Here is a 15,471-nt window from a genome sequence, read left to right as displayed (position 1 = left end):
ACCCCCCTGTCTTCCACGCGATGAATCGCTAAGTGGCCCATCTGCCCCTGAGTCTCATTACTCCGGGGATCCCAGCCCGTGGCCAGGCACAGGGCAGGAGGCGCTGACCGCTTCTCAGATGAGCAGCCGGGTGAGTGCAGAGAGCAGCTGCCTGGGCTTGACCCACATCCATGCGAAGGGAATGAGGTGTGGAATGTTTCAGAAGGCTTCATATACCCCACTCATGGTCTCCAGGGCCCCAGTATGCTGAGTTTAGGAAGTGTGGAGCCTGCCTGGGCCAAGGAATGTGCCCAGACATTCTCAGAGGAATGGCGGGGGTGCACCGAGGCTTCCTGGGGGGCAGTGTGACGTGGACACGGGCTCCCCCTGCCCTGAGGCACTGACGGGCTTCTCAGAGGAGACTCTGCTCGTAAAGTCTCGTGTCCACAGAACACGGAGCCATGCACTTCCAGGATATGCAAACATGCCCACACATCCCGACGCTCCAGCAGCCCGCGAGATGGCTGCTGTCAGTCCTGCTCTGCTGCGAAAGCACCTGAGCAGACGACTCACCAAGAGCCGCCCAGCCGGGAGGGCGGAGCGGGGGCTCCAGGCCCAGCCTCTCTGGTCCCGAAGCCTGTATTGACAGCCTCTGCATCACCAACAGTGTCGTTCTGCACACCATGTGTCCTCGGGGGCCTTGTCCGAGGCCCCTCACCCGGGGTGAGTCAGAGGGTGATATGTGGAAGGTGATGACGGCCAGGAAGGCGGTTCTGATATAGGAGAGGGGTGATGGGGCCTCTCGAAAGGTCTCAGAGGCTGCGGGTCTGTTCACTCCCCGGACGGGGCCACGTGTGTATTAGCAGATGAGCGGGGTGGGTCAGAGTGCATTCTGCCTTCAGTCTGAGATAACTGAACACCAGCCTAGCAACGAAGGGCCTTCCAAGACCTTAAAGAGATGCCTATTCCTTCATTACTATTATTTTTTTTTCCCACTGTGCTGGGTCTTCGCTGCTGCACGGCTTTCTCTAGTTCTGGCGAGTGGGGCTACTCTCTAGATGTGGTGCGTGAACTTTGCGCTGTGGCGGCTTCTCTCGTTGTAGGGCATGGACTCTAGAGCATGGGCTTGGCCCACAGGCTTGGCTGCTCCGCAGCATGTGGGATCTTCCCGGATCAGGGATCAAACCCACGTCTCCTGCATTGGCAGGCGGATTCTTTACCCCTGAGCCACCAGGGAAGCTCCCTTCATTGAGTTTTGAATGGACCCCCTGCTGTAACATGCCTTCGAGGCTACTTAGGAGCAGTTCATAAATAAATGTAGGATTTGTTTGCCCCAAAGTGGACATCCACGCTAACCTTTGCCACACCATTGTGAGATTTTCTTGGGATAACTTAGTATATGAATGAAAACCAGTTCTGACTAATTCAATCAACAGGATGGATGAGCACAGCACACACCCGTGGCCGTCTGCTGATGGAGACGGTGCAGAGGATTGAGGAGCGTGCTGTCTCGTCCGCCAGGCAGGAGGGGCATCACAGAGGCCGAGTGTGTGTCAGCTCTAGGACGGGGGTGGCTCAGGGCGCCCCAGGCACCAAGTGATGAAATGTCAACACTTATCCTCCAGTCTCCTCTTGGCCAGGAAAAGTCTGTAATCCTTACCCCTGTGGGTTGGATCCAAGTTTCTTTTTATAGATGAACATTTACTCGCTAGGAACATTGAAACACAAATGGTTCGGATAACGAGTTTCAAGGGAAAACATTTCCTTTCTGCTTTTGAAGTTCCAACCGTCTGTACTACCAGAATTTTCAGACTTGCTGAGTTAATATTAAAATATTTTAGACAAACTATCTTGGAGGGACTTCCAGTTCTGAAGATTCGGCAGACAGATAACCTCCCATCTGAGAGCCAGAGCAGAGCTGGACAGAGTGTAAGAGACACATGAGCAATGCACAGCTGAGCGTACGGGGGAGAAAGGTACGTGCCTGGAGGCCAACAGAGTGGGAAGTGAGGCAGCGGGCACACTGGCCGTGAAATCTAAGCAAGCGCTGACTGTGGGAAAAGATGCCAATAGGCATCACAGCCTTTGGAGATACAGGAAAGAAGGTGGGACTGAAATGCTGGGCACAAGTATGACTCCACTGGAATTAAGAATTTTAGAATCTTGTATCACTGGGAGGAAGAGAGAGATAATGGCTAACTTTAGATTTTGATAGCTTAAGTTTGCAAAGGTTTCAGGGCTGCCTTCACTCTTCCTTCCAGAAGCATAGCGCAAAGGAGCCCAGTCAGGAAGGTGGGCAGAGAAAGTGTCCAAGCAGGGTGGTCATCTCAGAGGATCGGCCACACACGGGGGATTCAGCAAGAAAGTAAATAGAATGAGAGCACCGGGGGAAAAGTCAGGCTGGCGGCAGTGTGGGAGTGGATGAGTGAAGGGTGGTGCTGAACTGCGTGCATCCCTGGTGGCTCAGACCACAAGGAATCCGCCTGCAACGTGGGAGGCTTCATCCCTGGGTCGGGAAGAGCCCCTGGAGAAGGGAACGGCTGCCTGCTCCAGTATTCTTGCTTGGAGAATCCCATGGACAGAGGAGCCTGGCGGGCTACAGTCCATGGGGTGGCAAAGAGTTGAACACAACTGAGCTACTAACACTCACATGTGCGCGCGCACACACACACACACACACACACACTGAACTGTATTTGGAGGTGCTGCTGTGAGCCAGTGCGTCTCAGCTTATGTAGACAGACACACAGACCCGGGGGCAGACCTGTGAGCAGGGTCTCGGAGAAGTGACACCCCAGGAGCCGTGAGCACATCCAGCGCCCAGGTCTTGGTTTCTAAATACCACTTTCTGCAGAAAAGATCCAAAGTTCCTCAGAGAAATGGCTGAGAAAGAAGAGGAAGGAGTGAGATGAGCTAGAACATCTCGTGCCAGAAAGTAAGGAGGGCCTTGGAATAACTGGAACTTGTGAAAAGGACACAGAAGTCAGCTGGAGGGATGGCCTCCCGCACTGACAAAGTAATGATCGAAACGGATTATAATCTGTCATGTAAAATAGGAAGCCATGAGTCCACACTGAGGTAAACAAACAAGTGAGATGAGAAAGCTTAAAAAAAAAAGCAAAACAATAAAAGTCCAGTCAATAAATGTAGAAGAAACGATTGAATTAGAAAGGTCACAATTGGGTGCCTCATTATACTAATTAATTCTACAAGACCTAACCAGGGAATGATTCTCTAGGAGGTGAGTGGAACGGAGAATGAGATTTTCACACAATCTGGAAGCATCTCCCACAGAATACTCACTCATTGTGCAGGGGAGAGAATCGGGTGAGCAAAAGCAGCTCCACCAGAGACGGGCCTTTCCACGTCCCACTAAGCACAGCAGGATGCAGTGCAAAGCGTCAGCACCACTTTGGTGACATTCTGACCAAAGATGCATAATCTGGGTCTAATCGTGAAGAAATACATGGATCCAAATTGAGCGATATTCTAGGAAATGAATGGCCTGTGATCTTTGACATTGTCAAAGTCAAGAAAGTCGAGGAACGACCGAGGAACTAGTACAGGTGACTGGGAAGGACGGACAGGGCAGCCAGGCGTGGCGCGCGGCCCTGGGCTGGGGCTTGTTGCCACCGAGGACATTTAGGCACAACTGACAAGACTCAGATGGAGAGTTTGGGTGGGTGGAGGGCTGTTTCTTTGTGGTATTCTAGCAACTTTTATGCAGTTTTGAAATATTTTCAAGGTGAAAGGTAAACATGAATTCAGGGCAGTGCCAAACTTTTAAGAAGTGGCTACAGGCTGATGGTGAGCTGGCGGTGAGCACTCTGAGCTGTGGACCTGCCCTGCTGGGGCTGCTCTGAGATGCTGGGTGCAGCCTGGGGAAGCGGCAGGGAGCCTGCCCGGATCGTCCTCCTCAGGGAACCAGAGCCTCAGAACCTCCAGGCAGAGACCTGAGAAGAGGCTGGATCACTGACACAGCCCCTCCAGGCCCCGCGCAGGGGCCCCCAAGACAGGACCCGAGCAGGAGACATGGAGCTCTTAACCTGCTGTGTCTCCCGGGGGACCTACGTCATCTTGTTCATGTACAAATGGGAAGGTGCCTGGACCTCAGGCCTGGAGATGCTCATGAACTGATTTGTGTGTGTGTGTGTGGGGGGGGGGGGTCTGGGTGCTAAAATCTGCCCACCCGCTAATGCACAGCTGGGATGGAGAACCCCAGGAATTTTAGGAAGATGATCTCCAGGTTCCTGTCTGTGTTGGCGAGGTCGGGGTGTCAGCACCCCTGCCTCTCACCTCCCCCTTCAGAGCAATCACAACATTATTTATGAAAACTGGTGAGAAAGTAAGCTCGATTTTCAGAGCCAGACCAACAGCCAGAAAAGGCCAAGTTCACTTATGAACATGGACACAAAAATCTTAAACCCAAATTGAATCAAACACTATAAACATCAAATTGTGTTTATCTCAGAAACACTGGGACTGGCGAACATTAGAACATCAACCTAAATCATCTTACCAACAGACAAAAGATGAAAAAACACGAACAACTTGATAGATGCAAGACACAGTTTGACAAAATTACACTTCTTTATGATTTTTTTTTTAATTCCAAAATTCCCCAAAGCAACTCCTAGCAAAGCAGGATTAGAAAAGAATTGTCTTAACCCAATATAAGCTAGCTGTAAAAACAAAATACCAAAAATTCCCCACAAAACCAACCATAAATGTTGTAAATGTCAGGCTTGATAATAAAACCTTAACCGAATTTCTTTAAAGTTAGTAATAAAACAAAGGTTGTTCTATCACTGCTGTGATTCAATATGATACGGGGGATCCAGACCGTCCATTGAGAACAATAAATAAAAAGAAACAAAAAACAGAAAGAAAGGATATGAAGGTTTCAAAGGAAGAAATAAAACTGTCAGTGGTAGCAGGTGACGTGACTTCTTTACAGAAACGACCGAAGAATTAACAAACTAACGAGAGATTCTGGGAGCTTTGGGTCGTGAGGCCCTAATGCTGGGCTGGGCTAGGACACAGCCGTAGCCTCAGGTCAGCACCGGGGGCCAGGCAGCTCGGGCCGCCTCCGTTCCTGGGCTGAGCTGTGCGATTCAGTCCCTCTGGTCTTGTCTGCAGGAAGGGGTCACAGTGACTCCTCACAGTCAGTACGAGGATTAAATGAGTGAATGTGGAAAAGCGCTCAGAACACATTTGTTTTGTCGCTCAGTCACGTCTGACTCTCTGCGACCCCATGGACTGTAGCCCGTCAGCCTCCTCTGTCCACGGAGTTCTCCAGGCAAGAATACTGGAGTGGGTTGCCATATCGTCCTCCAGGGGATCTTCCTGACCCAGGGATCAAACCCACAGCTCCTGCGTTGCAGGCAGATTCTTTACCATCTGAGCCATCAGGAAAGCCCACGAATACTGGGGTGGGTAGCCTATTCCTTTTCCAGGGGATCTTTCTAACCCACCCAGGAATCGAACTGGGATCTCCTGCATTGCAGGACGATTCTTCACCAGCTGAGCTACCAGGGAAGCCCAAGAACACATGAGAGTTCATTAAATTAAAAAAATAAAATTCCAAAATCAACTGTGATCCTACAGGCCAGCAACAGTCAGAAAAAGCCATTTCAGATGCACTGCTGCTGCTGCTAAGTCGCTTCTGTTGTGTCCGACTCTGTGCGACCCCAGAGACGGCAGCCCACCAGGCTCCCCCGTCCCTGGGATTCTCCAGGCAAGAACACTGGAGTGGGTTGCCATTTCCTTTTCCAATGCATGAAAGTGAAAAGTCAAAGTGCACAGACGCCCATTAATCCTCATGCCGGCCTTGCGATGGCACTGCTGACCCTGTTTATAGGTGAGCACCCTGAAGCTGGCACAGGAGTTAAACATGCCCAGGACCCCGGAGCTGGGAAAGGGGGCAGGAAAAGGGGGCCAGGGCGGCTGGTACAAAGTCCACATTCTTCCTATCATGGCTTTCGGGGCACACTGATTTCCCCCCAGCTGCCCTGCCTTTTGAGGAGCAGAGTGAAGGTAAGAAGAGAGAGCCCAGTGCTTTTCCTAAGAAGGAAACACCCGATGAAAACAGACGTATGGTGGAAAGACATGCTGTGTTCGTGGATGGAAAGATTCGACGTCACGAGACGTGAGGAAGGTGAGAAAAACGCCACCTAAGTCAGGCAGTGTGTGGGCGTGTGCGCGCGCCTGCGTGTGTGTGATGGTGGGGGTGGTGAAGACCTCACCACACACTGAAACACATTTTGAAGTCTTGCTAATTAAACAATGTGCAGCTACTTCATGAACAGCCAGACTAATAGAACAGAATAAAGATTTCAGAAACAGACCCACGTGCTCATGGGAATTTAATGCTACAAATGAGGAGGGGGGAAAAATGGACTTCTTAATAGACAGCTTTGAGACAATTACACAGCTGCTTGCAAAATCATAAAATATGGATTCATATCATTCATATAAAAGAACAAATTCCAAATGGATGGAGACCTAAATGCAAACATGAAATCACAGAAGTGGTGGTAAAAACTGGATGAATTCCTTTATGATCTGAGAATGAGGAAAGCTGTTCTATCTAAGGCCTCTACGTTCAAATGCTTGCAAGAAAAGATTGATAAATTAAACTTCAATTTTTTTTCGCATGGCAAAAAATTCTATACATAGTTGACAGAAATGCAACATGTATGACCTGCAGCAGAAAGCTTTGGTAATGTCTAGAAAGTTTACACTCCCTGTTGGTCCCGAAATCCCATTCCTAGGGATGGAGCCGAGACTCAGCCGCATAAACACAGAAGGAGTGTGTGAAAGTCTGAGAGCAGCCTTTAGGTGGAAGAAGGCCCCCTGCAAGCGTCTCCCCTAACCCGGAGGTCCACGCCCTGAACCCTGGGGCCTGCAGGCAGGTCACCCCACATAGAGGGACTCTGCAGACGTGACTAAGGTTAAGAGCCTTGAAATAGGGAGATTATCCTGGATTATCTGGGTGGGTCTAATCGACCCTGAAAATGCAAGAGAGAGGCGGGAGAGTGGGTCAGGGAGAGAGACGAAAGAGACAGTGGCAGCCTGAGAAGGACCTGCCCCTCCACCGCTGGCTCTGCAGGTGGAGAAAGGAACGTGGGGACTCTTGGAGCTGGGGATAATGATGCCTGGCTCGTCCCAGGACCTCAGCAAGTGGGCGCTGCCAACAGCCTGGACAAGCGAGGGGAGCGGGGAGATGGTGGTCTCCCAGAGCTTCTGGACAGGAGCACAAGCTGCCCACACCACGGGGAATGGAGCCATGTTTTATAATAACTGTAAGTGGAGTATCGCCTTTAAAAATCACAAATCACTATATTGTGCGCCTGTAACTTATGTAATATTGTACAGCTACTGCACATCAATTTAAAAGAAGAGGAGCAGAGTAGCAGGCATGAAATAAGTAAGATAAAGGATTTACTGTACAGCACAGTGAATACAGCCCATATCTTGTAATAACTTTAAATGGAGTATAATCTGAAAAAATCACTTTGGCCACCTAATGTGAAAAGCCAACTCACTGGAAGAGACCCTGATGCTGGGAGAGATTGAGGGCAGGAGGAGAAGGGGGCGACAGAGGATGAGATGCTTGGATGGCATCACCGATTCAATGCACATGAGTGTGAGGAAACTCGGGGAGATGGTGAAGGGCAGGGAGGCCTGGCGTGCTGAGGTCCACGGGGTCGCAGAGAGTCGGACACGACTGAGTGACTGAAGCACGAGACACAGCACAGTGAATGCAGACAATATCTCATAATAACTTTAAATGGAGTATAATCTGCAAAAATAGTGTACAGCTGAAAGGAATATATATTGTAAATCAATGATACTTTACTAAATTTTTTTAATTGAAAAAAAAAACAAACAAAATACTGCTCCAGCGATAACAGAAAGAGGAACCAGATGAATGTAGAGAACAGAAGAGGTGAGTGTGGGTGAAGGGTGTGTGGGAGCGCGTTCCGTCTGGGCACGCTGAGAATGTTTTATACTAAAAACACAAGTATTAATAGGTCTGTTGTAGAAAGAAGCATAACGTGCATGCACTTTATGTGCAGAGAGGTGCCATGTGCTCACCCATCACCTTCTCTCCATGGACAGAAGAAGGACCCCTCCCTGACCCGGAGCCCGTGACCATCCTGGCGAGCGGGCCCTGGCAGCAGGAGCAGGCCGCTCCCAGGGCTGGCTCCGGGGGCGCAGGACGCAGGTCTCGAGCAGAGCCAGCAGAGGTGCATCTCCACTCCCGCCGCCCAGCCTGGCCTGACGCCCACCCTGAACAGCGTCTGCCCTTTGTGCCTGGTGGTACTGCTGTCCAGGAACAGTAAGGACGGGCTCCTGGCTTCTGTGCTCCTTGGAGCGCGTGCCTGGCTCTGTCTGGCCGACTCTGTTCCTCTGCTTTCCAGGAGGGACCATGGTTTTCCTCCTTTATTTTCGTTGATGCGTTTTCAAGCTCGCTTTTATTGTTTCGGTTTTCATTTCCCGGGGATGTATTTTTTCAGTGATCCTTTCCTAAGTAATTAATTGTTCCAGCCACACTGATCAATCGGTTCCAACTAGCTGGCCCACTGTCAGGATCCTGCAGAGGCTTCCAGAAACTGTTGGTTAATGAAAGTTTTGAAGACATAGATGAATCCATGCCCTGATTTATGGCCAAGTTTCCAGGATCGAATTGTCTTGCAACAGAGCACAAGCATAGTCATGAAAACCACCAGGGTCTTACTGCTGATGTTAAGGGTCTGGAAACTTACGCTCTCGGAATGCGGCTTGGTGTCAGCTTGTTCTGCTCTGGGTGGAACAAGGTGCCTCGGGGCAGGTGGGATCCATGGAGGCCGGTGGGACCCTCCCCCTGGCGCATGAGCCCTGTGGGTCCTGCTCTCTTGCTATCGTGCTCTGAGTCACGTGCAAAGTCCTCCTAAGAAGGACCCCCGGGCTCCCCATGACCTTCCCCCAGCTCCTCCCTACACCTCGCACTCCAGCCATCTGTCCCCCACAGAGAAAGTTCCTGTTCCTTTCCCAGCAACCTGAAAGTCCTTCCCCTGAGACAGAACCTTCCTCCCTGAGTGCACAAATGGCGTCTGTTTCTGCTCACCGCTGCGTTCCTCATGCCAGACTAGGGCCTGGAGATAAACACATGCTATAAACACTGTTGAGTAAACGCAGGTTCATCCATTCAGACTGTACCAAACAACCGTCTTAGTCCGTTCTGTTGCTCATTGTGATACAGAATTAAAGGAAAAATCACAACCAACGACACCATCAAATCGGTGGAACCTATACCAAACCACTGCTGAGCTTTACAAACTTGCTGGCATACCGAGTGCAGCACTTTCACAGCATCATCTTTTAGGAGCTGAAATAGCTCGACTGGGATTCCAGCACCTCCACTAGCTTTGTTCGTAGTGATGCTTCTTAAGGCCCACTTGACTTCGCATTCCAGGATGTCAGGCTCTAGGTGAGTGATCACACCATTGTGGTTATCCGGGTCATGAAGATCTTTTTTGTATAGTTCTACTATAGTTCAACTGTATATTCTTGTCACCTCTTCTTAATATCTTCTGCTTCTGTTAGCTCCATACCATTTCTGTCCTTTATCGAGCCCATCTTTGCATGAAATGTTCCCTTGGTATCTCTAATTTTCTTGAGGAAATCTCTAGTCTTTCTCATTCTGTTGTTTTCCTGTTTCTTTGCATTAATCACTAAAGAAGGCTTTCTTACCTCTCCTTGCTATTCCTTGGAACTCTGCATTCAGATGGGTGTATCTTTCCATTTCTCCTTTGCCTTTGCTTCTCTTCTTTTCCCAGCTATTTGGAAGACCTCCTCGGATAACCGTTTTGATCACTGTCTTGATAACAGTCTTGATCACTGCCTCTTGGACTGGAAAAGGTCAGTTTTCATTCCAATCCCAAAGAAAGGCAATGCCAAAGAAAGTTCAAACTATCGCACAATTGCACTCATCTCACACGCTAGCAAAGTAACGCTCAAAATTCTCAAAGCGAGGCTTCAACAGTACATGAACCGAGAATTTCCAGATGTTCAAGCTGGATTTAGAAAAGGCAGAAGAATTGTCGACATCCGCTGGATCACAGAAAAAGCAAGAGAGTTCCAGAAAAACATCTACTTCTGCTTTATTGACTATGCCAAAGCCTTTGACTGTGTGGAAGGCACACAGTCACAACAAAATGTGGAAAATTCTTCAAGAGATGGGAGTACCTGACCCCCCGACCTGCTTCCTGAGAAACCTGTGTACAGGTCAAGAAACAACAGTTAGAACTGGACATGGGACAATGGACTGGTTTCAAATTCGGAAAGGAGTACATCAAGGCTGTATATTGTCACCATGCCTATTTAACTTATATGCAAAGGACATCATGTGAGATGCTTGGCTGCATGAAGCACAAGCTGGAATCAAGACTGCCGGGAGAAATATCAATACCCTCAGATATGCAGATGGCACCACCCTTATGGCAGACAGTGAAGAGCAACTAAAGAGCTTCTTGATGACAGTGAAAGAGGGAAGTGAAAAAGCGCGCTTAAAACGCAACATTCAAAAAATGAAGATCATGGCATCTGGTCCCATCACTTCATGGGACATAGATGGGGAAACAATGGAAACAGAGAGAGAGTTTATTTTCTTGGGCTCCAAAATCACTGCAGATGGTGACTGTAGCCATGAAATTAAAAGACGCTTGCTCCTTGGAAGAAAAGCTATGACCAACCTAGACAGCATATTAAAAAGCAGAGGCATTACTTTGCCTACAAAGGTCAGTATAATCAAAGCTTTTTCCATTCAGTTCAGTTCAGTTGCTTAGTCGTGTCCGACTCTTTGCGGCCCCATGGACTGCAGCACCCCAGGCCTACCTGTCCATCAGTCATGGTTTCCCAGTGGCCGTGCATGGATGTGAGAGCTGGACTACAAAGAAAGCTGAACTGATGCTTTTGAACTGTGGTGTTAGAGAAGACTCTTAAAAGCCCCTTGGACTGCAAGGAGATCAAACCAGTCCATCCTAAAGGAAATCAGTCCTGAATATTCATTGGAAGGACTGATGCTGAAGCTGAAGCTCCAATACTTTGGCCACCTGACGCAAAGAACTGACTCACTGGAAAAGACCCTGATGCTGGGAGAGATTGAAGGCAGGAGGAGAAGGGGACGACAGAGGATGAAATGGTTGGATGGCATCACCGACTCGATGGACATGAGTTTGAGCAAGCTCCAGGAGTTGGTGATGAACCAGCAAGCCTGGCGTGCTGCAGTCCATGGGGTCCCATGGTTACACGACTCACATGACTGAGCGCCTGAACTGAACCGAACTGTGACTCGCACGTGCGCCCCCGCCAGCCTTTCCTCCGTTATCCTGTAAGAGTCCAGTCTGACACCCTGTGTCCCCGCTTGCTCCCACGTCTGCCCCGGGCGCCCCAGCCACTCCAGTCTCCGTTTCTCCTCCTCCAAACGCCACTGCCCCCCAAAGCATCCAAGGCCACCCCAGCCAGGGGTCATCTATCCTGCGAAGGCATCACTGAGCTGCCTGTCACCTCCAGGCCCTGCGTCACTCTACGGGGACTGCAGCTCTCCGCTTCAGGGTGACCATACCTGTCCCTGCACAATCCACCTGGAGATGGCTGTCTTCCCATCGTACCCTGGTCGGAACTGGAGCGTGGCCGAGCGAGGGCTGATGTTGGAAATGACCAGATTGGATGGAGCACCAGGAAGTTCTGGACACAGAGGAGAGAGGGAAGGTGGAGATTTAAATCCTGCCACAGCTCAGGAAAGGTCACATCAGCAGCAACCACTTCCAACACGCCTTCACATGGAGACAGGGTTGATTTTCACAACTGCCAGAGCGAGAAACACAGTGTTTCCTCTAAGGCTCCTAGAAGAACCAAAGGGCTGAGTCTCCCTTCTGACAATGCCCTGGTGCCTTTGAAAGAGGACGGGGAGGGGGCATGCACCCCGAGTAGCTCCAGGCAGCTTGAAGCGGGAGGTGTGCGGGTCCCAAGCCGTGGGCTTCTTGGCTCTGGTTTCCAAGACAACCGGACTCAGGTGAAAGTGCAGAACTCGCCCCACTCTGCCTGGGCTCTGTTGCTCTGGCAACTGAACAAGGGCAGGTGGGCTCTGCGTGTGGCCCCTCGTCTGCGGCCACCTGTGGCTAAGCCTCCTCCTTGAACAGAGGCCCTTCTGCAGGTTGATCCCCCTGGCCCGCCCCCGGGAGCCTGTCCCACTAGAAAGTGAGATGCTGTGGGTTCATAGTGAGAGCTCTGACATTACTGGGCAACTGAAAAACGCTCGAGGAAGACCACGGGATGCGACGAAGGCAAGAAAGACATGACACCAGTGTCAGGAAAGGCTCCCAGACGCGCCGTGTCCAAGGGACGACTTCTGGACTCACTGTCTCTGGGGTGTTTAAGACCAGGTCTCGCACGGGGGCAAAAGGACCACTCTGGTCATGGTTCAGGGCTGGCACACAGCACATTGCTGGGCCCTCAAGGGTCCTTTCCACCTCACGTTTAATGAACTTGAAGAGAAGACTATTTAAATCGAAGGACAGGTGATTCTGTATATCTGTCAGCTCTCTGGGTTCTTTAGCTGGTTCTCCAGTCACGAATGGATGTAAACTTCGAGCACCGCAAACAGATTGCAGCCCAGAGTGATGGTCATCATGTGCGTTTTCTTGGTGTGTCCCAGGATAGACCCCTGGGTCCTGGGGACCTGACCATCAGGGAAGCAATAGCAGCCCCCGGCCTGCCCCCAGCCAGGGTATCAGGCCCACTCAGCGTGGCCGGGCCCAACTCCCGCAGCCCTTCTCTGCACCCGGGGTACTGCTGCTCACAGTCATGCTGGGGCTGAGGCCGCTCAGAGGTGAGGCCAGCTGGCCACATGGCCCCGGGTGGACGATGTCCAAACCATCCAGGGAACAAGCTGGTCGCTCAGGGATGCTCCGTGTTACCCTGGCCACTGTCCATTAGCCGGTTCTAACGAATTAAATCACATGGCATCATCGCCACCTCATTGTCACCAGTTACTAAGGTCCTAACCACGTTTTGAATGTGTGCTCTGGGAGCTGCTGTGTGCGTGGAATACATGAACCTCTCTGGAAGCCAAAGACTTCCTTCTTAAGAAAGGACACGTGTCTTACGTAAATGCCTTGCTACGCTAAGTCGCTTCAGTGGTGTCCGACTCTGTGCGACCCCATAGACGGCAGCCACCAGGCTCCCCGGTCCCTGGGATTCTCCAGCAAGAACGCTGGAGTGGGTTGCCATTTCCTTCTCCAATGCATGAAAGTGAAAAGTGAAAGCGAAGTCGCTCAGTCGTGTCCGACTCTACGTAAATGCCTTAGAGAAGACATCTGATCGGCTCAAGTGTGGGCCCTGGCCAGCAGCGTGGGTGCCACCTGGAGTGCGTCCTGGGGCAGGCTCTGCAGCCTTGCTCACATCCAGGAGGTGGCCACGTGGCAGTGGGCCCAGCACAGACTCGGGGCGGGGGTCGAGATGGATGCACAGGACAGTGTGAGAAGCCCTGCCCGAGAGAGTGGATGGTGGTGGCTGTGCGTCAGGGAACAGACAGCCTGCCACGGGACCCCAGGCTCCTGGCTCCCCGAGGAGAGGGCTGCAGGGATGACCACTGGCTTCACTCTCGGGGGCTGTCCTGCTTTTCTCAGAGACCCAAAGGAGGCGACCGGACGGCTTCTGGAGAGCACAAGGTCTCCGATTTAGCTACAGAACTGAATCGATGGCCCCACAATGTTTTCTCACATCTGTGTGTTGGTGAATTCCTGGGAAAAACGCTTTCATTTTAAATGTAAACCTTGGAGAGAAACAGTTGAGTGCAATTTCCGAGGCTGGAATGAGTGTGAACGTTTAGGGAGATGATCTGACTTCCAGAAAGGCCCCACCGAGAGTGGGGTCACTGGGCCCCGCCGGGGGCGGACGCGCTCCCTGACCTTCACTGAACCCCGTCTGCCCGCTTCCTCCCCACCTTCTCTTCCTCGAAGACCCACACTTTCCCTGATAGCTGAGAGGATACTTTTGTGCTTCTTAGTCTTAACTGCAATAATTCACTGACCCCGACCATCCGATGCCAGGGCTGACACCCCTCTTTCAAAGGCCCCCAGTGACTTCTGCACAAAGATGCCCACCAACTCAGAGCAAGAGCGAGGCCCAGGGGACATGGCTGCGGGGAAACTGGGGCGCGAGCGTACTGACCTGGAGGCACCCCGGAGGAGATGGTGGACGAGGTGGGCACACCGGCGCCCGCGGCGGTGACAGCTGCCACGTCGATGGTGTAGGTGGTGAGAGAGGACAGCCCCTGGATCTTGTACTCGTGCGTCGAGCTGTTGAGGGTGAGCGTGAGCCTCGAGGTGCTCTGCCCGTACACCTCCCAGGAGACCTGGTAGCCTGGAAGGCAGGCGGGGCACAGGGTCAGTTCTGGGGTTCGGGGAGCTGGGGCGGAGGTGGGCGCCCCCTGGTCTTTGCGGGGCTCTGAGAACAGTGGGGAGCCCAGCGGGGCTGCCAGTCCAGGGCCCATGGGGACGAGACCCCAGCCACAGGGGGCAGCAGGAGGATGGGGCTGGGGTCTTGGCAAACTCCGTCCCCAGGGCAGGATGGAGGGGGGGCCTTGGGGAGGATGGAGGAGGGGCTGGGGGAGGAGGGGGAGGGGCTGGGGAGGACAGAGAGGGGCTGGGGGAGCAGGGGGAGGGACCCGGGGAGGACGGAGTGGGGCTGGGGGAGGAGGGATGGGGTGCCTGGGGGAGGATGAGGGGCCTGGGGAGGACGGAGGGGCTGACGGAGGAGGGCTGGTCTGCCGTCCTCTGTGCAGCCTTCCCTCGTCAAATGATGCACGCGCTTCATCCGCATTTCCATTTTTATAAACCCATATTTTCATCACCCGGCGCCCTAAATCAGAGGCTTGCTCCTGGCTTGCAACTAATTTGTGGAAACGCTGCCGCTCTTCCCTTATAAAATGATTGATAAAGCGCTTTTTGCGGTAAAGTTTCTCCCCCGCCCACTAGCGTTGCTCCCAGCCCTCCTTCCCCCTTGAACCTGTTTTCCTAGCGTGACACCAGGTCCCCCCCACCCGTGCTCAAGTTCATCCGTCGGGGCCTCAGGATCACAATTCATTCAGCCTTGGGTCCCATCGCGATCCGGAGCTCAGAGAAAAAAGACCCAGGCAGCCCTGAGTCGCTGCCTTGCGGGGGTGTGTTCTGTGATCAGAGAACACTTCGGAGCGCACCCCCCCCACCCCCGACGAGGGAGGCGCTGATGGAGGGGCCCGGGCCGGGGCGAAGTGCTGAGAGCGTTGTTCTTCTGTCCTCCCGGCCGAGAGCGTGGAGAGAGAAGTGCTGGGAGGCTCTTTGTGCTCCTTCTCACTCTGATGAAGCAATAAATCGAGCGAGAGACTTGCACTTGCAGGTAAACAAGAATTTAGAGGAGAGTCTCGGGACTTCAGGACTTTGGAGAAAAAAATAACGCTAGAAG

The 15,471-nt window shown here is 52.0% G+C and overlaps 1 protein-coding gene across 2 annotated transcripts in view; it reads right to left on the bottom strand.

Moving 5' to 3' along the window:
• The window catches only part of SDK1 (sidekick cell adhesion molecule 1), a 744,026-nt gene that overhangs the window by 96,317 nt on the left and 632,238 nt on the right, over positions 1-15,471 (bottom strand). For both annotated transcript variants that reach the window (XM_027528208.1, XM_027528209.1), the window contains 2 exons: positions 14,200-14,391; positions 11,591-11,712 (listed from right to left, as the gene is read on the bottom strand). In XM_027528208.1, coding sequence (XP_027384009.1) covers positions 11,591-11,712; positions 14,200-14,391 — 314 coding nt within the window. The remainder of the gene's footprint in view (positions 1-11,590; positions 11,713-14,199; positions 14,392-15,471) is intronic.

Source organism: Bos indicus x Bos taurus, chromosome 25 (genome assembly GCF_003369695.1).
Source record: "Bos indicus x Bos taurus breed Angus x Brahman F1 hybrid chromosome 25, Bos_hybrid_MaternalHap_v2.0, whole genome shotgun sequence".
Taxonomy (NCBI): domain Eukaryota; kingdom Metazoa; phylum Chordata; class Mammalia; order Artiodactyla; family Bovidae; genus Bos; species Bos indicus x Bos taurus.
This window is presented reverse-complemented; position numbering and strand designations above follow the sequence as displayed.